This window comes from Micromys minutus, assembly GCF_963924665.1.
Source record: "Micromys minutus genome assembly, chromosome: 12".
NCBI classification, from domain to species: Eukaryota; Metazoa; Chordata; class Mammalia; order Rodentia; family Muridae; genus Micromys; species Micromys minutus.
The window spans coordinates 17,906,031-17,931,291 of NC_137981.1; the positions used below are offsets into that span (position 1 = coordinate 17,906,031).

Consider the following 25,261-nt stretch of genomic DNA (forward strand, 5'->3'; position numbering starts at 1 on the left):
ACTTGAAGGAACGAGAAGAGGGCTGGGGAGGCAGACCAGTGGTTAACAGTAGGTGTTGCTTTGAAGGAACCTAGGTTTGGTTCCCAGAGCTTGCATGGTGACTTAGAGACACACATAACTTCACTCCCAGGGGATCTGGTACCTTCTTTTGACCTCCTCGGGCACCAGGGACGCACATGGTGAACACATGAACATGCACTCAAAATAGTCATACACATAAAATAAATTTAAATCAGCAAAATAAAACTTCGAAACCTAAATTTTTCATTAAAAACAAAAAGAAACTAAAACAATAAATAGTGCCTTCTTTTTAAAGAAAAGCCCCATAATTGTCCGTGTGTCAGACAGCATGCTGTCCGTGCTCCCCCCAAATCTCCTGAAGTTTAGATACACATGTGATTAAAAAAAAAAATGTGTGGGGGGATGCAATGTGAAAGCACACTGAAGCAAGCCTCGAGACTTTGTCTAGGATGACACACTTACAACAGGCTGAAACAAGACTTGGGGAATGAGCTGCGTCTCCCCCACATCCCTCGGATGGGACTAACTCTGAACTTTGCAGACTTTGTCCCTTGACGAGATGCCATCACCTGTAGAGCAACGCTGGCAGTTTCTTTCACTGTGAAGCGGAGAACACTGTTTGTTAGAGGACTGTTCTCTGGTGAGAAGAACAAACGCAAATCATGGTCGGAAAACCCTTGGATCTTTGATCTCTGTTCCCTGCAGACTCATTAACAGCATCTACTAAGAAGGGGCTCCCAAGATTTCCAGCCTGAATCGGGGGACATGAGTTAGTGTGGAAGTCTGAAAACAGAATTCTCCCATTGCACAAGATCTCTCACTATGTTTTTTTTCTCCTGAGTATCTTGAAAGAATTTCATGGGATTTTTTTTTATCACTAACATCAAAGGAATTTTCAATAAAGTATCAAATCTAGGTAATAAGATGTGTCCCCTTAGAAATGAACTTTGATGAATCTGTTGTTCCAATTAAATACTGCAGAGCTCAAATGTCCCGAGTGCATTTGAAATTTACAGAGGAAAAAAAATATTTGCTATAGCTTTAATAAAGATGCTTCATTAACGGGAAAAAAAAAAATCCCTAGAAAGAATGAGTTGGAGTCTCTGATGAAATGCACTTAAAGGACCATTTGGTATATAGAAAGCGCTCACTTGGCATACAGAAAGTGCTTAATAGCTAATAGCTGCCACTATACGGGAGCATAATTAATTTATCATTTCCTCAGCCTCTGGCTTCATTCCGAAGCTTTGCCACCCATCAATGCGTTTTATCCAGATACTCTCCTCCCATCGTCCCAAAGAGAGGCACACTGCTCACCGCTTCTTAGTAAATATCCATGCTTTGAGTGTTCATACTTTTTCATACCTAAGGCTTACACCGCATTGAGCTTTGCAAGGGCCACTTAGAATCTGAATAGAGAAGGAATTAGAGGAAAACTTCTAATGTCTGCAACACAGTTCCACACGGGGAGGCAGACAGCAGTGAGAGGGATGGGTAGAAAGGGGAATAAGGAAAGACTGAGGGCCTGGGGGCGCGTGACCAGCTAGATGGGAACAATCAGTGTGAGTTATCAGTTCTGGTGGCCACTTTGCCCATGGAGCTCTCTCTCCAACCTTATAAAACCATGTTTCTTCCCTGCCCCGCTGGCTTGACTTGAGATCCTCACCTGCTGACTGTGGTCTCTGGGTAAGAACCATCACAGAGCTGGGAATGAGAAGAGAGAAACCACTCAATTAATGTTTTTCTTCGTGTGTTCTGGTAAATGTGTATTTACAAAGGCATCTACTGGTTGTGGATAAAATAATAAATCAAGGACTCTCGACTACTTGCTTTCTGACCAGGCAGATGCCCTACCCTACCAGGAGCAAACCTTGCATCTGAAGCAGGGCGCAAACATTCGGTACAAAGCTGCCTCTTACTGTTGCCAGGGGCTGCAAGGCTGCAAAGGAGCCTTTAGTTTTTTTGTGTGTGATACAAGACTTCTGTGTGCTTTCCCTAAGACTTTGGCTTTTATTGATTCCCTTCGCTGAAGTTGTGTCTCTGTCAACTTAAAACTTCGTTTTGGGAAATATCTTCCTTTTAGTAAAACTCCTAATTTGAGGATCTATCTCACCTGAAAGCCAACCAACAGGACGGGATTCCGTGTGTGCCAAAGGTTCAGCATGTGCATGTAAGCGTGCAACACAGTTTTCACCTTTCTGAACCCCTAGCAGCCTTAGCTGCTTGAATTCAGGTAGAATTCTCGCCATTTCCAGCTCGGATCCCTTCTCGCTCTTTCATTTCAGAATCACCCAGACAGAAATCACTTGGATTTAGCGTACGTGAAGTGTTCGCAGGACAGTGGTCTGTCTTCAGTAAAAGCTGATTTGTACTCTCCAGAGTCATAAAAATGCATCCTCCTATAAATATGCCCAAATCTTAGCAGAGCATTTCTTTGGACAAAATATTTATACTGGTTTTAAAAATATCATGCCTGCAATTGATGATGTCTTAGTAAACACTATGAGCTCATGTTTGTGATTGCAATTAAAGTAAACTTCCAAAGGGTGTCTTTTCAGGCCACAGAAACATGGGCAGTCACCACACCACTGCTGTTGGTGTCTGAGTATTTCTTATTAAAGTGGCCCCAAAAGATGAGTAGACGATTTAATCATAAATCAAAGACTTCATTGAAGGAAGTGACTATTTTCATGTACTAAATTCAAACTGAACCACGCTTACTGAGCCTAAGTACATGCTGAGCTTCATACTTACTTTTTAGGGTTGTCCCAGAAGTGTTCTTTATTCTTCTGCTTTAAGAAAACCAATAGAATTTTGTCACTGAATAGAGAGTTTAGAAAGAAGCAGTGTCCCAGAAATAACTAAATCCCAAAGTGTGTGAGGCTTCACAGACACACAAAAGCTCCCTGTTCACAGGATTCTGGGAACCACCTGCAGCCCACTTATACTACAGCAGCCATCTTGATCCTGTCACCTTTGCACATGGGAAGCTTCAAGCTTTGTCATTGACTTTGTAGCTAGTGACTTTGGTGACCGCCCATGTCGGAGTTTCTCCAGGCTTCTGTGAGTACCTGCAGAGGCAGCAGTGACTGGTCCACTGAGAAGAGCATGATGAGGAGAAGGTCCTACTCTGTGCAGAGCACCTGCGGATTCTTTCCAAGGACCTCCCCGTGTACTTCCTAAAGTAGACAGGTGACAAACCTGGGCTCAGCACGTTCCAGAGATGCTTGATGGAATCCAGTGTCTGTGCCCTTGCTTAACAATGATCATGACAAGTCAGCCAGTCAGGGCAGGTCTGCAGTGGTACCTGTATATTGACCTCTTTTTCTTTCCTAGGGAATGCAGTCGGATTTTTGGTGAAGATGGCCTGACCCTGAAGCTCTTTCTTAAAAGAACTGCTCCTTTTTCTATTCTGTGGACTTTGACAAATTACCTGTATTTGCTGGCTTTAAAGAAGCTGACAGCCACTGACGTCTCTGCTCTGTTCTGTTGCAACAAAGCCTTTGTCTTCTTGCTGTCCTGGATTGTGCTCAAGGACAGGTTCATGGGAGTGCGGGTAATGGCACACTCAATTCCACGCGCGGTGCCTCCCTGCTTCCTAAATCTTGTCCCCATACTGCTGCTTCGTGGGGTTTCTCTAAACCTTTCCCCACAAATTCTGGGTACAAATTGAAGTTCGAAGATGTGTTAGGAAAACCTGGCAGTGGCAGCATCGTGAGAGGAGAAGGGGCTGTTTCTGCTGAGGAGTCATTTGATTACAACAGTGGGCACTGGACCAGACGGAGCAATTAAGTTCCTAATTTAAACTTAACGTGTAGAATTATTATTGTGTCCGTGCCTTGTCCTCAGCAAAGAAGGGTCTGAGAGAATCAGCCACAGTAAAGATTGTGATTTGCTTGTGTCAATCAGCATATTTTGGAACAACCCTCCCCTGCCCCAGCCTGCCCTTACCCAGATGGATTTAATGAATATTGGTGTAAGTAGATAAAGATTGCCAAACAGTAATTAAAGTCACTGGTAATGGCACAATGCTATTAAAAGTGGCTACGTATCCAGCATGACTAATCTAGGGATGGAAAGAAAGGCAACAACTTGCACTTTGGAATGCAAATCCTTAACTGAACTATGTTAAACATGTACATAACACCTCAGTTCTGAGTCTATTCCTTTTAGTACTAACAGGGTTTTTTTAATAAATATATGTGATTTTTTAATATAACTATATCTAATACATATAATTTTTGTGTGATTATTCTATGTTAGAAACAGATTTCTCAGGAACTGTACATCTCAGGAGCTAGCTGAAAACCCATTCATAGCTGAAAAACCCCTGTGCATATCAAGACAACAATGCCTTACAAGGAAAACCCCATGAGGGACGTTTTTTATGAAGTATCAAGATCATACACTTTATTCTTCTCTAGAAGAGCTGTCTAAGATTGGGTTTGAAATGTAGTTTCCTACCCAAATCCTGTTCTTGTTGACAGTATTTCTAGGTCCTTGACTCTTTCATAATGCTGAAATTGATATCTATAAATAGAGAACATGCCTGACAGTCACTGACTAAAAGGCTTTCTTCTTTCAAAGGACATTAAAAGCCTGGCACACTAGTGCAGCCTGTAGTGGTGGTCCCTCAGAAGGCTGACACAGGAGGGACACAGGAGACCAGGAATTCAGGCCCAGTCTTGGTGATAGAAAGACTTTATCTCTGTAGAGAAGAAAATAGGCATGCAGCTCCAAAATCTCCGATTGAGTTTGAGAGACACTGCTCAGAAATTCAGAGTGGAAGCTTGACAGGAACAGTCAAAAAATAGATTTAATTAGAAATAAAATAAGAAACTTCCCTTTTCATTTTTTTCTTTCTTTGTTTCTTTTTATAATGTACATACTCCTTTGTATAGCCTTGTATTTGGCACCCAAAGAGAAGAAATGATGCTTCAAATTGTGGTAATATCCGTAAACAATATCCGGATCACAAATGGCTAATACTCACATAATAATAGATTAACCATTGTGAATCACTAGACCACTGATTGAAATGCAGCTAAAAAAAATTAGTATTTGTTATTTTATTTTTCTGTTATAAACTCATGTCATCTAATTTATTGGTAATCTTTTAGGAGTAGTTATTTAGAGGTAATTTATATTTATCCCATGGAAATTTGTAAAATTGATTCTTCTGAAAATATTAGAAAGCCATAATCTACCTCTTGCCGTCTTGAATGTGGCTATCTCCCTACCTCTGAGATCCCATATACTTGCTGCATTTTTAAAAATCACAAAAACACCACTGCAGACACTCCACTAAAAAGTGCTGATCTAGTATGAACAAGACCCTGGGCTCTGTCACCAGCACCACAGATGCGAAGAACACAGAGGGAAATGCTCTTCTAACTCAGAGAGCCCCTCCCTGTCACTGGTGCCTGTTTATTCCAACAAGAATTAGCTACTGGATTAGAAATTTTGATAGAAAACCGTTCTCTGATATCTGGATCCCCTCCTACATTTTGGTATCATTGTTTCATTTTCTCATTTTCAAATTAGAGACATGGAGAGCCTTTAGAAAATTGGTGGTTGGAGAATGCTTGAACAGATTCCAAGTTTTCTTAGCAGATATGAGGAATAAATTTATGTTTCCTCAATATATGCCCCTTTGACAACCAAATATCTTCCCAATTATGTTACTCCCAGACAGCTTGTGTCATAGTGTATGGCTCTTTTGGGGACTTTCTAAGAGCCCCTGACTGCGGAACATCAGCTGCATTGATTCTTCCCTAATCTGTACTTTGAATTAAACAGGCCCACAATGGCCCTCACATGGGATACTAGAGTTGAGCTAATCCTGAACATTCAGAGAAGATTCAAAACGACCTGTAGTTTACATCTGCTTTTGGTAGCTGTGAGTCCACACACAGTGCAGACTCACAGGAGCCTTCACGCCTCCCGGGGCAGGCACAGAGGATACACAGTAGGCTCATCCTCATTAGGCCTCTCTTAGCAGAGTAAAGCCTTATGAATGGAGCCAAGAAAGGAGAAAGCAAAGTTCTGATCACTCTCAGATCTGACTCTCACAAGACCTACATCCTTAATCATTAACTCAGTGTGCACTTTGTCTGTCCACACAGTTGTCAGTCCTTCTTTCTGGGATTCTTCCCCCCACCCCTTTTCTAGCCAGGTCTTCTTGTGATCTTGCTTTTATGTGGATTTTATACAAGTAGTTATTATAAAAATAGTCATGGAGAGATTGGAAATTCAGGGGTGCAGTACTCTTAATGTTCTATGGACTTCTTGCCTCTTCTCAATAGCTGTAAATCCCCACACCTATTTTATTTATCACCTTTCATCCTTGTTCAATTTATGACTCAGAATAAGAGATAGTTCTTCACATGATTTTAAATACAATCTGGAGAAGCTTAAAGATTCTGTGGTTCCTTGGAAATAGGCCTACCTAAACCTCCCCAACGCTGAATCCACACAGCTCTCAAAGGCCACGTGCCTCAGTAGTACCTCATGGCCATAAGCTGGAACTTGAGGGCAACCACAATGTAGTATCGTGCTTTTTTTCTACTTCTTATTGGCTTTGGGAATCGGGAATTTGTTGTGAACCCACAAGGGTCTTCCACACTCATCAAGTTACAAAAAGCAGAATTTTAGCCTCAAGGAAATGTTACAGCTACAGTTTCTCTTTTAGATCTGTGAAGATCATATAGGAAGTTTGCAGAAAAAGTATGGATTAAAGGTTCCTTTCAATGACTCGGTCCCTAACATGGATGATATTGCTAGGCAGAAAATAATTCTGGAAACCATTGTGAATGGGAAACAGACTATTGGATAATACAAGGAGAATTGTATCCTGTGGCCTTCAAAGGCCTGCACAGAAAAAGAAAAATATAAAGATACACAAAAACACAAACAGCCAAAATTGAGTTTCTTCTCTAGACTTCGATGGGTTTTTGAAAGGTAAAAGAAGCCTGATTTTCCTGTAGGACTACAGATGGTGTTTAGTATGTCAAGCATTTCAGCTTTAGAAACAGAATCAAATAGTCTAATAGCCCTTTACAAATACTCCCTGAAAGTTAATGCTAAGTGCTCTCTGAAGGACAGAAGAAGGTAGCTAGCTGACTCAGAATATGTGTCACTTGTCAGGACTACTGAATCCATTTCCTGGAGTACTCAACTGAAGCAACTGTACCAGGTATAAGATAACAGAGAACTTTGGGATGTTAAAGACGACAGTACTGTCAGTTTTGTGGTCACAGTGTTGGTTAACATTCTCACTCAAAATGGTATTCAGAGGATGATGATGGTGGTACTTGTAGTTAGTTAGGAAACTGGACCTGGAATAATCTGTCAGAAGAAGCTTTCAGAAGCCAAACTGGTAGCCCCAACAGATGCTTCCTATTTTTGGCAATAGAGGTTCTCATAGGAGGTAGAGAGTCCCAGTTTTCCTTGGTGGTCACAGCATTAATGAGAAGGTAGGAGAGCTTGGTTATGATGCAGGCTTCCTAAGGGTTCATGAGCAATGTGCTAAGTAGTGCCCTTCTCTGTTTCCACTGATGTGGGCCCAAGATTTTGAAGACTGATTCTAAAAGTGTGTGTGGCTAAGGCCTGTGCTTGGGGTGTTGGTTACATGAGTCTTTGCAGTATTTACTCTTTGAAGTTTAAAGCCAAGCACAGCCATTGTAGGGTCATCCAAATGAATGCTCCCAGTAGACTTTCCATCCAATGCATTTCTACATGTTCCAGAGAAGCTGAGGTCCATTCCTCAACTTCTAGACATATCCATCAGAAACATAGAGATTTTCTTAAAATGTACAGTAAAGACTTTGCCTATTCAGATTATTGTACATTTTAAATTGAAACATTTATCTCCTTGCTAGGAATACACTGCATGTCTTATAAATAATTGCCTTTGCTATGGGTATGAGTTTTCCTAATGCCTCCTAATACTCGGATTATCATGCTTTCAGGACTTAACGAAGTGGTATCTGGCCCCCTAATGGAAAGACACTTCTCCCCATGCAAGCGATGGAAAAAGATGCTGCTGTGATTGGCATGTCAGTTCAAATAGTTCAGACGAATATTTTCACAAGCTCTTGAAGAGGCTTGTTATGACTACAATTTCCAATTGCTTCGACTGCACACCTTTGTTTGCTTCTGGCTGGTGCGGAAAGGGAGGAGCCCTGGCCTGTGCTTGTCTTGGAAATATTGCACCATCTGTCCATCAGCTCCTGGACAAGGGCTGCTTTGATTTTTAGCTATGTTTTGTTTTGTTTTGTTTTTGCTTGTTGGGGGCAGCGTTTGTGTTAATAGTTCCCTTTATCTGGAATTAAATATGACACACAATGGCCTAAATACCAATGTTACTTTATAAACACAGCTAATCATGCTCAAGTTCATTAGGATTAACACGGTTTTATTAGCCCTGCTTGAAGTATTTATAAAACTACTTGATCAAAAAATAGATTTGGTAGTTGGCCAGTAACTTCTTAAGTATTTTTAATCGTCTAAGAGAACTTTTTCTGCATATGAACATGTTAGGTGGCAAGGATGATTTCAAACACAAAATCAAATCAGAATGCAGTTGATTAATATGCCTTTTTATTTCTCAGAAATGAGACTGCTCAAAACGGTTATAGCGTCTTGCTGAACGATAAATCCTCGGTCAAAGTGTATGATTGCCTTCCAAAATTCTCCGGTAAAGATGGCTCCCTCATGGGTTTATTTATATTATTACTCTTCTTCTTACTTGTAAACCTCCTTACCACCTTCCACTGTGTACCTTAAATCCTACACCACACACACACACACACACACACACACACACACACACACACACACACACACTGCGGCAGATGACAACAAGAATGTACACCTGGCAGTGCCAAGTAGTCAACATTTGCTGATCTCCCTGGTAACTTGTTATGAAGAAAATCTATTTCTGCTGACACATAGGGTCTGTTCCCAGGATCCCTGTTGGCCTTTGTACTCAAATGTAGAACTATTCCAGAGCCACCATGTGTCTGTCACTAATGGTCATTAACAAAAGTGTCATTGGGTTACACGCCATTATGAGCACACTCTGATCTGCCCTAGATCTTTACTCACACCCTGTTATCATAAGTAATAAACTAGTAGTACCCAAAATGTCCTGGAATGTCTTAGATTTTAAAAAAGCTAGCTTCAGAGGCACTGGCTTTGAAATGCTCAGAACTGAATCTTCCTACAGCTAAAATCTCTTATGGGTTCTTGTCTTGAAGTCAGTGAGGAAATGCCCCCTATTTCAAGGCTCTTGTTTTACTGTGTGCTGTAACTTTGAAGTGCTTTCCAATGGAACGAGTGCAGGGAAATGGATGAAGCAGGTACTCGAGAGGCAGGTCACGCAGAATGAGCTCCTGGACATACCAGTGACATACCTCATTACAACAAATCGTTACATCCTCGGTCAAGTTATCGCTATTTCTACTTGTAAAGAAAAAGAATGTTCTAGCGGTAATAAAATAAAACACAATTAAATGGAATTCTTTTTCTGTGGTTTATCTCTTTTGAAATGAGTGAATTTGTACGTAGAGACAGGAAGAAGAGGACTCACAGGGCATCCCAATGACCGATGCAGATCTAGCTTGCTCCTCTCTATGCTGCTGGGAGGTCTTGCTGCCCTTCACCAAGGGTTTTCCTCTCAGCTCTATCAAAATTACATCTTCCTCATCAAGTCTTGGTGAGGTTAGAGATGCACATTGATACAAGAAACTGGTTAAAATATGTGCAGAATTGGCTGAGGAATTTGGTATACATGAAAATACTTAGATGTGGCTTTCTGCTAAATCCATTTCACCAAGTATATGAATCTCAAGGAAGACAAATGAAACAAATCCTAAGGTGTTCATCATTAATCAGCCTTTTATATCCCATGCCTGGGACATGAGCAGACCAGTCTCTTTTTGATACTTTTGACCCTTCTCTTTTTTACATTTTACATTTTTTCCTTCTTGCCACAGGAGTTGCCCCTTTCTCCTCTCCTCCCAGTCCCTCCCCAGTTCCCCTCTTATAACTGAGTCTCCTCCTCTCCCTCCCCCTCCTCCTCTTCTCCTCTCTCTCCCCCTCCTTCTCCTTCTCCTCTTCCATTTTCCTTCAGAAAAGAACAGGCCTCCAAGGGATATCAAGAAAACACAGCATGTCAACTTTCAATAAGACTAGGCACAGAACCTGAATGAGGCAACAGGGTAGGAAAGAAAAGGTCCCAAAAGCCAGCAGGAGTCAGAGAGCCCCTGCTCCTACTGTTAGGAGTCCCACAAAAACACCAAGCTATACTTCCAGACCATCTATGCAGAGGACTTAGATCAGACCCTTACAAGCTCCCTGGCTGTAAGCTTTAGGCTCTGTGAGCCTTTATGGCCCCTGGTCAGTTGACTCTGTGGACCATGTAGAAATCAGAGGGAGAAAGGACATCACAAAGATCCTGACCCTTCTTAAATGTAAACACGGATGAAGGAGAAGGTAATTAGCTTTACAGGAGAATGAAGCAGCTTTCCCGGGGCTTAAATGGCTTGATCTGGGATGTGAAAGCATGACGTTTTCTTGTTTCCTTACATTCTGTTTGGCAGATCGTCGCAGCAATAATGGCGATTACCGGCATTGTCATGATGGCATACGCAGACAATTTCCACGCTGATTCCATCATCGGGGTGGCATTTGCTGTGGGCTCAGCTTCCACATCCGCACTATATAAGGTAGGTCTGTACCTTCCTCTAGAGTCAGCTGTCACTCATAGCTTAGAATTAAGCAACAACTTCAGGAAGTGCAATGAAATTTTTAGGAAAATATAGGCATGTTAAATAATAGTGTGCCTTTTTAAAATATTTGTGTGATGTGTGTCTGACAGAAAATGTCACCCTGTTGACATGCCCTTACATGCCATTAGATCCTTGTGCATTCTGGAAGAGAGAACTGGAGCTTTGAAAGATTATGTAATTCTCCAAGGCCTTAGGAAGGTAGCCATGGTTACAAACTTGGCCTAGAGCCAACACTGCCCCCAGTTATCGGGTAGTTATAGCAAAATTGTAAAGCAGCTCTTCCCCTTGTTTTTTTTTTTTTTTTTTCACTTGAGTATATGGTAATTATTTTAACTCCATAGAGGTATTAAAAATAATAACCTGTCATTTGAGAGTGTGATGTTTGCTACATGGAACCCAAGCCATTAGCAAAATGAAGACACTCTCTACTCCACGGTGTGTACTTGGTACAATTTATCTCCTGGATTTGCTGTCATTCAAGAAAATGTCACTGGGGTCAACCACACATAACTTCAGAAGCAAGGTCTTACACAGCAAATCTAAAAGGTTATTTTCCCAAAGTTCAACTTCTTTAAACTCTAACTTTCTGATGTATCTAAAGGGCAATTCCAATTTCACCTCTTCTAGAGTTTCAATAAAATGAAACACAAGGGTGGAACAAACACTGGAAGATAGAAGCTGCCTTCTGTGTCCCTCCTGCAGGATTGCCTATTCACCACCACTGTTGCCCATATACACAAAGTCTGATTCCATATTGACATATTCAGGGGATGGGGGGGGGGGCGTCCCACTGACTCTGTGTGACTAGCCTGACAAGTGTTCGCTCATTGACCATGAGTGCCTAGCCCAGCCCATGGAAACATTACTAAAATGGTTGACAGGACCAAAGTCCAGCAAGATTAAGTCTTCTAAGAGAAAAATTAACACATTCATGAAGTCACAAGTCAAAGCAATACTGGGACTCACTGGGAAAACAGGATGGCTGCTATAAGGAAAGAATTCTCCTGGCCAGCCTACAAAATGCACTCATTCCAGGAGTGGTAACGGTTATTGACATACAAAAAACCATATCTGAACACTAATTCCAGGCGGATACAACCTGCTGCTGCATTTGGTAATGCTTGTTAGTGGGTTAGCATGGGCCAAGAATACAGACCAAGTGTGGCATCTCCCTTCTGCCCATCCTGTGAGGTCATGTGATCCCTTCATGTCTACCTATCTTCTGCCTCTACACATGAGCTTATCACACGGAAAAAGAATTTTTTTAATCTAGAGAGTAACACAGTTACTTGTGAAGGTATCTTAAGTTCAGGAGGAGAGTGCTTACAAATCTAAGGCCTCGGTATTTGTCTTAGGGACCTAATAACACTTTGTTCTCAGCATCTGTCATAACATGGATCTCATGATTGCAAGGAAGAATTAATTAATAGCATATTAACTCTAGATTTGTGTGGACTCATATAACCTTCATTTACCCTTCACCCTGTGTCCATCTTGATGACTCTGTTGTCATGGTGTTGTGTATCCCCAAAGATGTATAACACCACAAGAAATAAACTTCACGGTAGTCCCTATGCCTTGTGAACGATGTGGGCAATTTTAATTCTTTGTCATCTTAACCCATTTGGTAATATAGAGGTGGCAGGGCAAGATGACATGGGGCCTAAACTCTAGGCCAGTAAGTTTAGTTAAATTCACTTTTGTCTTACAGCAAAGACTCTCAAGAGTTTCTCTCCTTTCCAGGTTCTGTTTAAGATGTTTCTGGGCAGTGCCAACTTCGGAGAAGCCGCACATTTTGTCTCTACCTTGGGGTTCTTCAATTTGATCTTTATCTCCTTCACTCCCATCATCCTGTATTTCACCAAGGTGGAGCACTGGTCCTCCTTCGCAGCACTGCCCTGGGGTTGTCTCTGTGGGATGGCGGGACTGTGGCTAGGTAAGTGGCAGTAGCCTGTGCCTGCCGTTTTCCATGTCCCTTGATCTTCCACATGAACAGATGGTCATGGTGAGATGACTCCACGTGCTGCTCTTGTGCTTCACAGACCCAGACTACATTGATTATGGTCATTGGATGTGTGGACGATTCTTGGCAGGCTGTTGCACAGTTGTCTCATAGCTGCCCGTCAGAGAGTGGCTGCTGTGAATTAAACTAGCCCAGACCACTCTGTCCACCACTGCCCTTTGGGTAGCCTCATCTAGCCTTTATGATGTGATGTGTGGCTTATGCTTTCTGTGTGCGTAGTATGACAAGCAGAAGTGATAATAGATGACGTGTTCAAGTGCTCAAAGTAGCCAGAGCACTGGGATCAGCTGAGATGGACGTGAAAAAAAGAAGGGAATGGGGAGGCCAGGATAGAGATGGGGAGGAGACAACATTCAAGAGAAATGAAGATCATGAAGAAGTTGGAAAACCACACAGAGGGGCTGGGTTTAAAATATACTTTATCTTAGAGCTGGAAATGACAGGCTCACACCTGCATATTGAACAGCCCACTCTGCTGAGTATGGAGAATCCACCAGGAATCCCCTTCCAGGAGAGAAAGAACACAGCAGATGATGAGCTTAGTGCCCCCCCCCCCGGCTAAGCAGAATGTGCCCAGTTGAAGGCCAAATAAAGGTTACCCAGAGTCTTTCCTTAGGTGTCCTGGAACTCCGGAGCTGAGCTCCCGGCTTCCACTTTCCAGATGTTTTTCTACCTATACTGGATGTAAGTGGACCCAGTTCTTCCTCCCCAGCCATTGAAAACAGCAAACCCCAATTCCCAGTGCTTTCTCTGAATAAATCCAGCTTTAATCTGCCCCTTGCATATACTGCCCAAGGTCAATAACTCTTGTTCCACATTTACCCGGCGCACTCGCCCTGCAGGGCTAGTATTGCCCTTCTCCTGACCTTCTAAACCAACATGACACTGGAAACAGTAGCAATACTGCAGTTTCCAGAGAAAAATGTCCTGATTCCAGCTGGATCATCAACTGGCTCATCTTTTTCCACTTCAGCCTAGATCCGTCAGGGAAGGTCCTTAAACTGAAAGCATTCAAGAGAAAGATCAAGCACTAATTGTTGGTCCCTGGAGTTCTGCTTCCCAAGCCCAAAACTGCGTGGTTATCATCTCTCATTACCTCTATGATGAGGGAAAATCAATAACATATTTGAAAGTGGGTCTCGTTGCCATAAGATCAAAGTATACTAATTAAAAGTGCTCAGATTGTTTTCTAGTCAGAAAGAGTGTAGTTGGGGCCAATCATAGCCAAAATGTCACTTCCTCTTGGACACTTCTGTGGGCATGGACTTTGTGCCTCCTGCAAAGTAGCCCTCCACCCATGAGATGCACTGACCCATCTAAAGTAAACCATCTCAGGCTGGGCTACTCATGGCAGTCAGACCCAAGTTTCTCCGAGCAGCACATTTCCCCACTCCACCAGACAGAGTGCCGGCTGGCACTGCAGCAGTCCCATCAAGTGCACCAATGCACACCAGAGCCCATTGTGCCCAAACAGGGCTGCGACAAATTAAAGAGACAGCCTCTTTTTTGTGCTGTGTTCTCCAAGGTCTTGGGATCCCTGGTGCTTTACTCCCAGTGATTTTATTCCCATCCTTCTCCATGGGAATGATGTGTGATTTAGCTGGGACTAGCCTGAGAGGCAGAGCTAATAGACAAATACCAGTATGTGCTCTGAACTCCACATCTCCTGCAGTTAAAGCTGTGACCTCACCTCCAGGGAGTTATCTTTGTCTGAATACAGGTCAGCCTCAAATATTTATCTGAGATATCTGAATTGCATTTAAACCCGGGCTGGATCCCATGCTACGGAGAACTCGTTGACTTCTGAATTATTTTCAATGGGTTATCAAAGACTGTTCTGTCTAAAGAAGTGAGAACTGGAGAGCACATTTCATGGAAACCACCTGGGCGTTTGTTGAGTAAGGAAAGCTCAGTTCCGAGACAGCACTCCATTCTCTCGGCCTGCCAAAATGCAGTTCAACCAATAAAATGACAAATGGGGGATTCAGAAGAGCTTTGATGAGGTCACAAACTCCTAACTTGAGTTTCCCCTATGAGACTCCATGAGACTGAGGAAAGATTCGAGGTGCTGGAATATTCATTCGCATTGAGCCTTGCTATGACAAAGGAACACTTACAAACTTAGGAACTGTCCTTACTCCTGGTACTGGATGCTTGTGGGAGTCTTGGTCAAACCCATTGCCTCTAACCAGGAACAAATGACTCTGGATAACTAAGTTGGTGAGCTTAATTATAGGTGACAACAGAAATATATACACTCCCCTCATTGAAATAGTTCTAGAACCTTCTATGAGTCTAGAATCTTCAGAAATATGAGTAACATGATTCAGTAGTGTTCAAAGAGACTGTCTCAGATTAAAAGACCTTTTGCACTTGTGAATACTCATCTCTACAACCTCTGAAAATTTAATTTAACTCTATTAAATCGATAGTCTATAATTTATAAATGTTAGAAAAGTATAATTTGGGTAATTCTAAATGGGGTTAGATGCTTATTTTAAATAATGATCTTTTAACAAAAGAAGTCCAAAAGTATTAAAGACCATCAGCTTACTCTACCAGTTGATTCTGTGGGTCTGACTTCTATTGACCTCTGCACAATCAGGGTAGGAAAATGGTCCCCAGACTCCAGAGGATTACACTGGGCCCTGCTTTATTTGTCCATGTGTCCTTGAAAGAAAAGGGAGGGGAGATGAGGGACACAGGATCTTAGGATCTACTGTCCTTGGATAGGCATTATCTTAACAGTCACACCAGAACCTGTAAACTGCCCAGAATGTGGCTTAAATAGCAAAGTAAGCAAGAAAGACGCATCAAAGCTCAATCAGTCCCCAGCTTGCAGCCTCTGGCTAGTCCCAGACTGTCCTTCCAGAGCTAACAGGTGGTGTGGAAGATTGATGACCTCACCTCTCCCATCCTCTGCCAGCCAGCTGGCAGAGCTAAGGCAGAGTGACACAGAAGGACCAAAGGATTTAACTGACTCAAGCAAGTCATCCATCACCAAAATGAGATTAATTGAACAAAGGCGCACACCCTTGAGAAAGCATGTTTAGCAAAGATGTTGGTTCTTATATATTGAGAGAACAGCGCACCAACCCCTTCATCCTGTCTACCCTTCTTTTTTTTTTTTTTTTCCCAGCATTTAACATCCTGGTAAACGTTGGAGTAGTGCTGACATACCCAATCCTCATCTCCATTGGGACAGTGCTCAGCGTCCCTGGAAACGCAGGTACAATGTGGTTCGTGTGTTTGCGTTACGCTCACACATGCTTCTTCTAACAATCGAGAATTAAGTCCCTTCTCTCGGAAGATGTTTTTAAATATCATGAGGTCTCAAACAACAGAGTATGCAGCGAATTTAAAGTTAGCAGCCACAAAGGCACTGTTCTACTTGGATGTGCTTTTAGAATTAAATACCAAATGTATCATTTGGGTTTCATGTGATTTCCCTAACAACCTAATTTTGGGGTATTTTTAGAGGAGGTCCTACAAAAACAAAAGGCATCAGAGCACAGGACTGTGAAGTCATCAGCCATGAAAATGCAGGCAACAGGGTGCTCGCTCCCCCTCGGATGATCCTTGGGGAGCGATGAAAGCCTGTGGGGGGGAGCAGGGACTGAGCAGGTGACCCTCCAGAAAAAGCAATTTGCCTCACTTCAAGGATAAGAGGAAAAGCTATTAATATTTTTTTCTAAGAAGTTTCTGGTGAGACTACTCACAGAAATCCGTCCTCTGGGAGACAGTTCAGCCATTTCAACTTTAAAATTCTGTGATCCCACGTCTCAAGTAATCATTTCTTTTTCCCTTCCGTGTTTATTGAGCACTTACTATGTGATCAGCAGGGCTCTGTATGAGGAAAGAAATTAATTAGTTTCCTTAAGATAATTACAGATAAGTTTAGACAGCAGTCATACACAAAACAGCTTGGACCTCTACGAAGTTTATTATTAAGTGTAAAATTGTGTGAGATGACGTTTAAGGGCTATACGATGTTCAGAGAGAAACAAAATCAGAGAGAAGCGGAGCTGTCAAGGAAGTTCATTTATTCATCCACAGATTTATCTTCTCAACAAATAAGTTCTGACGGCTCCGCATATATCAGTGGCCGGGCTAAGGCTGGTAACAGATCCTGAATAAGGCACTTTCCACAGTCAAGAGTATGAAAGAAGCACAGAGTAGGAAACAGAGGAACTGAGTAATTCTAACACAGGAAACACAATTGATTCAGATGTGCACACTGAGTGTGCTGAGGTCACGTAGGTGTGGTGCCCTTTAAAAGGCTTCTCACGGAAGCCCTGTGTGCAGAGGTCTGAAGGACGCCGTAGCTGAATGAAGTAGGATGCAAAGAGAAGATCTCACTGGGGGGAGGGGGAACGGTCACACCACATTGTGAGTGTACTAAGCTCACTTCACAAAGTTGTTAATTTTAAGTTACATGAATTTCTCCTCAATTAAACCCTGAAACCTGACAGCCCTTATAAAAGATCAAGAAAGGAACAGGTTTGAGCCATTAAAAACTACAAAACAGCAGTGTCCCAGTGCATCTGAAGGCAGACATGCTGCACTGGAAAAGTAAGTGCTTAGTCAGAAAACTGAAGAGGTCCCTAAGTCCGATTACACAGCCGCTACTCAGAGCCTTGAAGAGCAAGTGTGACTTGCAGCAAAGCAACGGGAAGGGGGGCATAGGTGATGGTGGAGAGTAGTGTTTGCAGGTCTTGCGATGTAGCCCTACTTTTCAGAGAGGCTCCTGAACAACCCTGGGGATTGACTGGTGTGATATTTTCCTTCCCTAGCCGTGGACCTCCTGAAACAGGAGGTGATATTCAATGTGGTCCGCCTGGCTGCCACCATCATCATCTGCACTGGGTTTCTTCTCATGCTGCTGCCGGAGGAGTGGGATGAGATTACTCTGAGATTTATCAACAGCCTGAAGGAGAAGAAAAGCGAGGAGCACATGGAAGACCTGACAGATGTCAGCGTACCCCTGAGGAGCAGAAGCAGGGTCAATGGGACAGTGTCCATACCGCTGGCTTGAAAAGGAAGGACCTCAGGATGCACACACGTGTATATTCTGTGAATATAAAATTTTCTCACTACCTGTACACTCAAATGACACTCTCAACTCTGAGTTTAAATAAACCATATGTGAAATATCACCAACAAGGAAAGTTTACATTTATATGCGTATCAAGGAACTGATGTAAATAATCATAATAAATTTTTTTATTAAAATGTATTTCGCTTGTTTTGTTGATTCTGTTTGAAAGCAGAGCTCTCCACAATTCACACAAGTCCCTAAAAATATGAGATTTGGCTACGTCACAGATATTTTCTTAAATGTAACTGAGAACTTGTCATTAAGAATTAGTTGTCAAGTAGAAAAACCCATGGAAATGATGTATTTTACATTTACTTCAGCCTTGAATCTGAAAGCTAGGAAGTCATTAAACAACAGAGTCTGTGCACAAGACCAATAGCTGAAGTGGTAAAGAGGTAAAGACAGAAAAGGCCCAGCTGAATTTTCAACATGCTTCAAGTAACACACTTTCGTCTTTATGAAAGCAATATGGCACAGTGATGAAGAACAGAGAGGACCTCACACCTCCAAGTTCCCTGATAGGCTTCTCAATGTCTGATGTCATTTCATCGTCTCCTCCTATCCTCTCCTCACCCCACGACCCTTCACCCTCCATCCCCATTACTCCAGAGGTGCCTTCCATCAAATCGCTAATGACCTCTCTCTAACAAAATCCCTTGCAACTCTCCACTTGTCCAGAAGTGATTCGTGTGATTATTTTCTACTCTGCGACCTGTTAAGACAGTCTCAGTTCGTGGACCTACCACCGCTCCCTGGTTCTCCCTCTGCCTTCCTCTTCCTAGGCTGGACTCGTCATCGACAACAAGATTCTCTGGGAACACTTCTTGACACGTCACAGCATGTCTCTCTGCACTCTCTCCCTCAGGGACTCTACTACTCCCATGGCCTCAGATGTTTCCGACATGTTGGTGACTCTGCAAATCAAGTTTGCACTTTGAGCTGTAGATCTTGTATTAAAATCTCTTTATAAGCTTATATTTGGATAGCTCAAATGTAGCAAAAGTAAAGTTAAATCAATCACTCCTCCCCAGACCTAGCCGTCTCTGTTTCCTGTCTAGGTTAATATCCTTTACCCAAGCCAGAGAGAAGCCTCCATGTTTGCCTCTTCTCTTCACGGATGCCTCTGTAATCCCTATAGAGTGACTTTCTACTATAAATGCGATTCCCTCCCCTCTACAGAAAATGCTTTAGTGGCATCTTATTGTCCACAAAATCAAGTCTGAAGATACTCTGTGCTTCATGGGAAATTTAGGACAATAAGTCAAACAGTTATCTCTGTTCTCCTCCCGTTCTTCCTCTTCCTCTTCTTTATTTTTCTCCTACTCTTTAAATTTCCTAAAAATGTAAACAAAGCAATCTCCAGAAAAGAGAGAGGAACTCAGAGTGCTTTGTTGGCTGAGCATCGTAATAAAAACTTGAATGTATCAAACTTTTGATTTCCCTATTCCTTTTGGAAGAAGCACTGCCAAGGTCCTGGCATAGCTAAATGACATACTATTAACTCAGATAAACATTTTAAGGTCCAAGACATGTTTTAAGCTTCTTGCAAAATGGTACAAAGAAAATATAATCTTCTTAGTAAATTAGTTTGTTATCTACATTACAGTTACTTTAGGCTCTTTAAATGCCATATTGATACAAACTGGCTCTTGCCTCATTAAATTACTGTTAAATTGTAGTAATCAATGACTAACTCTCTAAGCTTATATTATATACATGGCATTTAAAATTGCATTTTGAAATCTTTAAGCAATGAGTTGTTTTGCTCTTTTGAATGGTTCATTTTGAAAGATAGTATCCCCTATCCTAAAAAGCACTTGTTCAATGTACAATGGACCCTTATAACTAATTCAGCCTATATGCATTCCCATAACAAGCTCAGCCTACTTGAAGAAATATTTCTACTCTGTTATTCATTCATTTGCTTGCTCACACATTATTGTTGCTTGAAATTTTTTAGCTTTGTTTTGTTTTGTTTTGTTTTTAATGAGATTGCTACCCACTAGTCCCTACTTGACTCTAGGGTAGCATTGAGGGTTGGGAATTTCTATAATCTTTTTTCTCATTTTTATTAGATAGTCTCTGTATTTACATTTCAAATGTTTTCACGTTCCCCCACCCTCCACACACACACACACACACACACACACACACACACACACACACACTCCCATCCTCCTTCCTTCTTCCCTTGCTTCCATGAAGATGTTCCCACTCCCAAACACCCACTCCCACATCAGCACCTTGGCGTTCCCCTACAATGGGAAAATGAGTCATCACTGGACCAAAGGCCTTTTCTCCCACTGATGCCAGACAATGCTATCCTCTGCTACAAATGCAAGTGGACCCATGGGTCTCTCCATGTGTACTCATTGGTTGGTGTTTTAGTCCTTGGGAGCTCTGAAGGGTTTGGTTAGTTGATGTTGTTCTTCTCATGGGGTTGCAAACCCTTTAAGCTTCTTCCGTCCTTTCTCTAGGTCCTTCATTGGGGTCCCTATGTCCATTCTGATGGTTAGCTGCAAGCATCCTCATCTGTATCAGTATGGCTCTGGCAGAGCCTCTGAGGATGCATCCATATCAGGCTCCTGCCAGTAAGCACTACTTGGCATTGGCAATAGTGCTTGGGTTTGGTGGCTGGATATGGAATGGACTCCAGAGAATCAAATAATCTTATTTAAAAATGGGGAACAGAGCTAAACAAAGAATTCTCAACTGAGGAATACCAAATATCTGAGAAGCACTTAAAGAAATGCTCAACATCCCTAGTCATCAGGAACATGCAAATCAAAAACAACCCTGAAATTCCACCTCACATCAGTTAGAATGGCTAAGATAAAAAACTCAGGTGACATCAGATGCTGGCAAGGATGTGAAGAAAAAAGAACACTCCTCCATTTTTGGTGGGATTGTAAGCTGGTACAACCACTTTAGAAATCAGTCTGGTGCTTCCTCAGAAAATTGAACAGAGTAATACCTGAGGACCCAGCTATACCACCCCTGGGAATACACCCAAAAGATGCTCCAACATATAACAAGGACATATGCTCCACCGTGTTCGTAGCATCCTTATATGTTTATAATAGCCAGAAGCTGGAAAGAGCACATATGTCCTTCAACAGTGGAATGGATACAGAAAATGTGGTACATTTACATAATAGAGTACTACTCAGCTACTGAAAACAATGGCCTCATGAAATTCTTAGGCAAATGGATATAACTAGAAACTATCATCCTGAGTGAGGTAGCCCAATCACAAAAGAACACAGGGTATTATGCACTCACTGATAAAAGGATACTAGCCCAAAAAGCTCAGAATACCCAAGGAACAATTCACAGAACTTATGAAGCTCAAAAAGAAGGAAGGCCAGAATGTAGATGCCTCAGTCCTTCTTAGAAAGAAGAACAAAATACTCAAGGGACAAAATAAAGGGACAAATAAAAGAGCAGGGACTGAAGAAAAGATCTTCTAGAGAGTTTTTCTAATATTAAAAATAGTCCACATCTTCTAGAAAGTGAGTGGATGCACAGACATGCAGGAAAGAGACTGGGTTACAGAAGTTCGCTACCTTTCCAGGTAAGTTGTTACACTGACAGTTAAAGCAACAGCTTCAAACTTTATTTAGATCACCTTTAGAATTATAAGCCCCACGTCATCCCACCCCTCCCTTTGATTTAGATACCTATAAAGGACAATGCTTTTCTTAGATGCCACTCACGGTCATTTTGAGAATCAAAGGAGGTGCTGTACTTCCATCACTGAGCAAATAGGGGTGTGCCTGTACCTTGGTTGGACAGTGGCATCTAGGTCTTGGAGGACATTAGAAGTGAGACTGGCCCCTGCTTACTGGTCAAAAGCACCTTTCTGAGTTCTCCTTGTGAAAAGATTGTTCATTTCCAGAGTCCCAGAGGCAAAGGTTTCTGTGAGTTACTGAGCATCCAGTATAACTCAAGAATAAGATCATCCATGTGTGAACACAGCATGCATTTCTTACAGAGTTGATACTGACAAACTGGAGCCTCTCCCTGACCCTCACCTTCAAAGTCAGCAACATAAGATAGGACTCATTGTCACCTGAGGTTACTAAAAAATTAAAATAGCATGTTGAGATCTTAGCAGGATTCAAAAGCAATAACCCTGCTAGGGCTTGCCTGTCTCCCTTTTTCCTAGAGCCTTTGTACACATCTTTGCTCCCAGGCATGGGACTGATTTGACCATGGGACTGATGTCACAGTGCCCTTACAAAGCCACCTAGCCTGGTGCTGAGCAGAGAATCTTACCCAAAATAAACTAGAGAGACAAAAGAAGGTTGGCATGGGCAATGTTGGGAAAAGCAAAGCGGGCTCCTGCAGCATCCATGCCTGGTCCCCTTGGCACTTTGAGTCATAGCATTCATGCCCAGCCAGTGGAACTAATTGCCTGACAAAAAGACAGACTAGCAACTTCGGCTCTGAAATTAAAATCACTTCAACCACATCCTGATCTCCTCACGAACAAATTGCAGGCGAATCAATTTCTCTCATCCGGGGTTTGCACGCCTGCTAATTTCTTGCAGGCACTTTGTCAAGATCCAGAGGACAAATGACTGGGAGAAGGACAACGTCTGAAATGAAAGAGTAAATGATGTGACCGGCAGAGCATGAGAATATCCTGATACTTAAGTGTAAATCCTCGTTCTTGCTGACCCATAAACCCCTGTCAGATTAGAAAGCACCTCCGATGCAGGCCCTGTGGTTTATCTCTGAGAGCAAAATCAAGAAGACTCTATTAACTGTGGTTCTGGTTGTTCTCTTAAATTTTCTCTTCCATCCCTGTGGCAACTGGAAGGGAAGGAAAGAGAGAGAGGGCTCTTTGTGGTATAGGATGTCAGTGCCAAGATCGCAGAGACAGAAGGGAGGACTTACCTTAATGCTGGTTAGAAGCGTGTCCCCCTGTGTGTGCCACCAGAACAAAGGCAACTAAAGAGTTTTAAGAGCAAAGAGCCTTTACCTCAGTTCTAAGGGACCTGTTCTAAGAACCCTGGCAAGATTTTCAAAATAGCATGTACTTAGTCAATTTATTCTGGAAGAATAAATTCAGAGACCTCTGTGGATCTGAAGGCATGTGGTTCTATACATTAGGCACTAACTAGCCACATATGCACCTAGATGTGTTAAGTGCCAACTGAAACTTTTTGTCAAATGCATTAGGTTCAGAAAGTTTTGTGGTTTTTTCAACTGAGAATGTAAAATGTTTTGTATTGGCTTTATACTCATTAGATATGGAGAGTATTTTTTAGTATATTGGGTTAAATGAGATGTATTTTGAAAGCAACTTCATCTGTGTATTTTTTACTTTTGTTTTCATAGTTTAGAGATCAACATTGGATCCGGCACCTGACACATGCTAGGTAAGTTCTCTACTACTGACCCGATGCAACCACTTAGCTTCACTACCACCAAGCTACATCCCCCGCCCTGTTTCTTTTATTGATTGTTGAATGTAGCAACTAGAAATTCTCAAGTAACATAAGTGTCTGTAGCTAACATTATGTTCCTGTTGGTTAACACTGCTCTACCAAGTTAAGAATCATTTATTTCGAGCATGTCTTATAATGAAAGTCTGACTCTGGCAAGGGCCTCACTCCTAGTTCATAAAAGGTGGCTTTTCAGTTTGCTCTGAAGGAGTTGAAAAGGTGAGGAAATCCTCCAGGGCCTCGGACTATTTTATGAAAACACCAAGCTTCTTCATGAGAGCAGATTTTGTGATTCCCTCCCACAAGGCTCCCCCTACTTCTAACAACATGTTGGGAGTGGTATTTCAACATGAAGGACACAACATTTAAACCATAGAAGAGGGAAAAATAGGAGACAGTGGAAAGGTTGAGCTACCTTAGAAAGAGGGAATTATTTGATCAGAATCTGTTAGTAACTGAAGAGGGTGAAAGAGGGTGCACACAAACAAACACTGGAGAAGCCAGGAAAGCTAAACACAGCTGAGCTCTTCAATGAAATGAGATGTTTAGTTGTTCCTCCTAGGATGCCAGGAATGGATGTAGTTTTACAACCTGGAGATCCTTTACTGTCTGATAAGGCAGGTTCCACACATAACTCCCAGAATTTATGCTTGACTTACCCTAGACCCTTTCCCCTAAATCTTGAGCATTGCTTGTAGGCCATAAAACCCATCCTCATGAGGAATGTCTCACATGCTTTATCACAGCCTACTCGACTTCTGTAGGGTGTTTGTTTGTTTGTTTGTTTGTTTTTTAAGATTTTAGGTAGGGATCTAGAGACAGTTCACTAGTTAAGAGTGTATATTACTTTTGCAGAGGATCTAAGCTTGGTGTCCAGCATCCACGTCATGTGACTCACAACTACTAGTGACCCCAGCTCTAAAGGATTTAACACCTTTCTCTGTACTCCACAGATCTCATACACATGCACACACACACACAAACACACACACACACACACACACACACACACAATTCCAAACTCATGACCTTTGAATGCTGGGAAAGGTGGGGGCCATCATTGAGAAAGTATTTATCCTAGTTACTGTTCTAGTGCTGTGACAAAACACTATGACCAGGGTCATTTATAGAAAAGAAGCATTTACTTGGAAAGCTTGCTTACAACTTCAGACAGTTAAGTCATTATCATCATGGCAGGGACTTAAGCAGCAGGCAAACAGGCACGGTGCTGGAAAAGTAGCTGAAATCTCACGTCTGATCAGCAAATTGCAAGCCAAGAGAGAGAGAGAGAACAAGTGAGACAGAGACAAAGAGACAACAGAGAGAGAGGGGGGTGTAGAGAGCTGGGGAACACCTGTCATGACACATCTCCTCCAACAAGGCCATACCTCCTAATTCTTCCCAAATCGTTCCAATGAGATTCAAATGTATAGCCTAGAGGGAGCATTCTCATTCAAACCACCACATAATCCATACCGTAATATACAGTGTATTTAGTCCAACTTCAAAAAATCCCTATATGCCAGAGGCCAGCTCTGGAGCTCTTGTTCTCTCTTGAAGGTAGCTGAGGGGAAAGAGCATTGGCAGGGACAAAACATGGTCTTTTAACAGATTACGATTGCTTTTATTATAATAACAACTTTTACCTATCTTGATTCTAAGTTACTCTGAACCCAGAAGCCACAGGCCTCTGGTTGAATTAATATCTGTCAATGTTAAGAAGGAAGGTGGGGTGGGGGTGTTGAGTGGCTACAGGGTTGGCGTGGGGGGTTAGGTAAAGAGGTTCTTATGTCCTCCGCAGGTCTTCCACCCATTACCCAGCCCAAGATTGAGAGTTAATTTACCTCCCTGTCAGCTAGGGAAAGTCACTTGC

General features: G+C 42.2%; 1 protein-coding gene across 1 annotated transcript in view; it reads left to right on the forward strand.

Moving 5' to 3' along the window:
- Positions 1–17,872, forward strand: part of SLC35F4 (solute carrier family 35 member F4) — a gene marked incomplete at both ends in the record, with an annotated part of 245,343 nt that extends 227,471 nt beyond the window's left edge. Inside the window, 5 exons of the mRNA XM_080926051.1 lie at positions 3,358–3,577; positions 10,626–10,751; positions 12,558–12,750; positions 15,977–16,066; positions 17,631–17,872. Coding sequence (XP_080782177.1) covers positions 3,358–3,577; positions 10,626–10,751; positions 12,558–12,750; positions 15,977–16,066; positions 17,631–17,872 — 871 coding nt within the window. The remainder of the gene's footprint in view (positions 1–3,357; positions 3,578–10,625; positions 10,752–12,557; positions 12,751–15,976; positions 16,067–17,630) is intronic.
- Between the last annotated feature and the right edge of the window lie 7,389 nt (positions 17,873–25,261).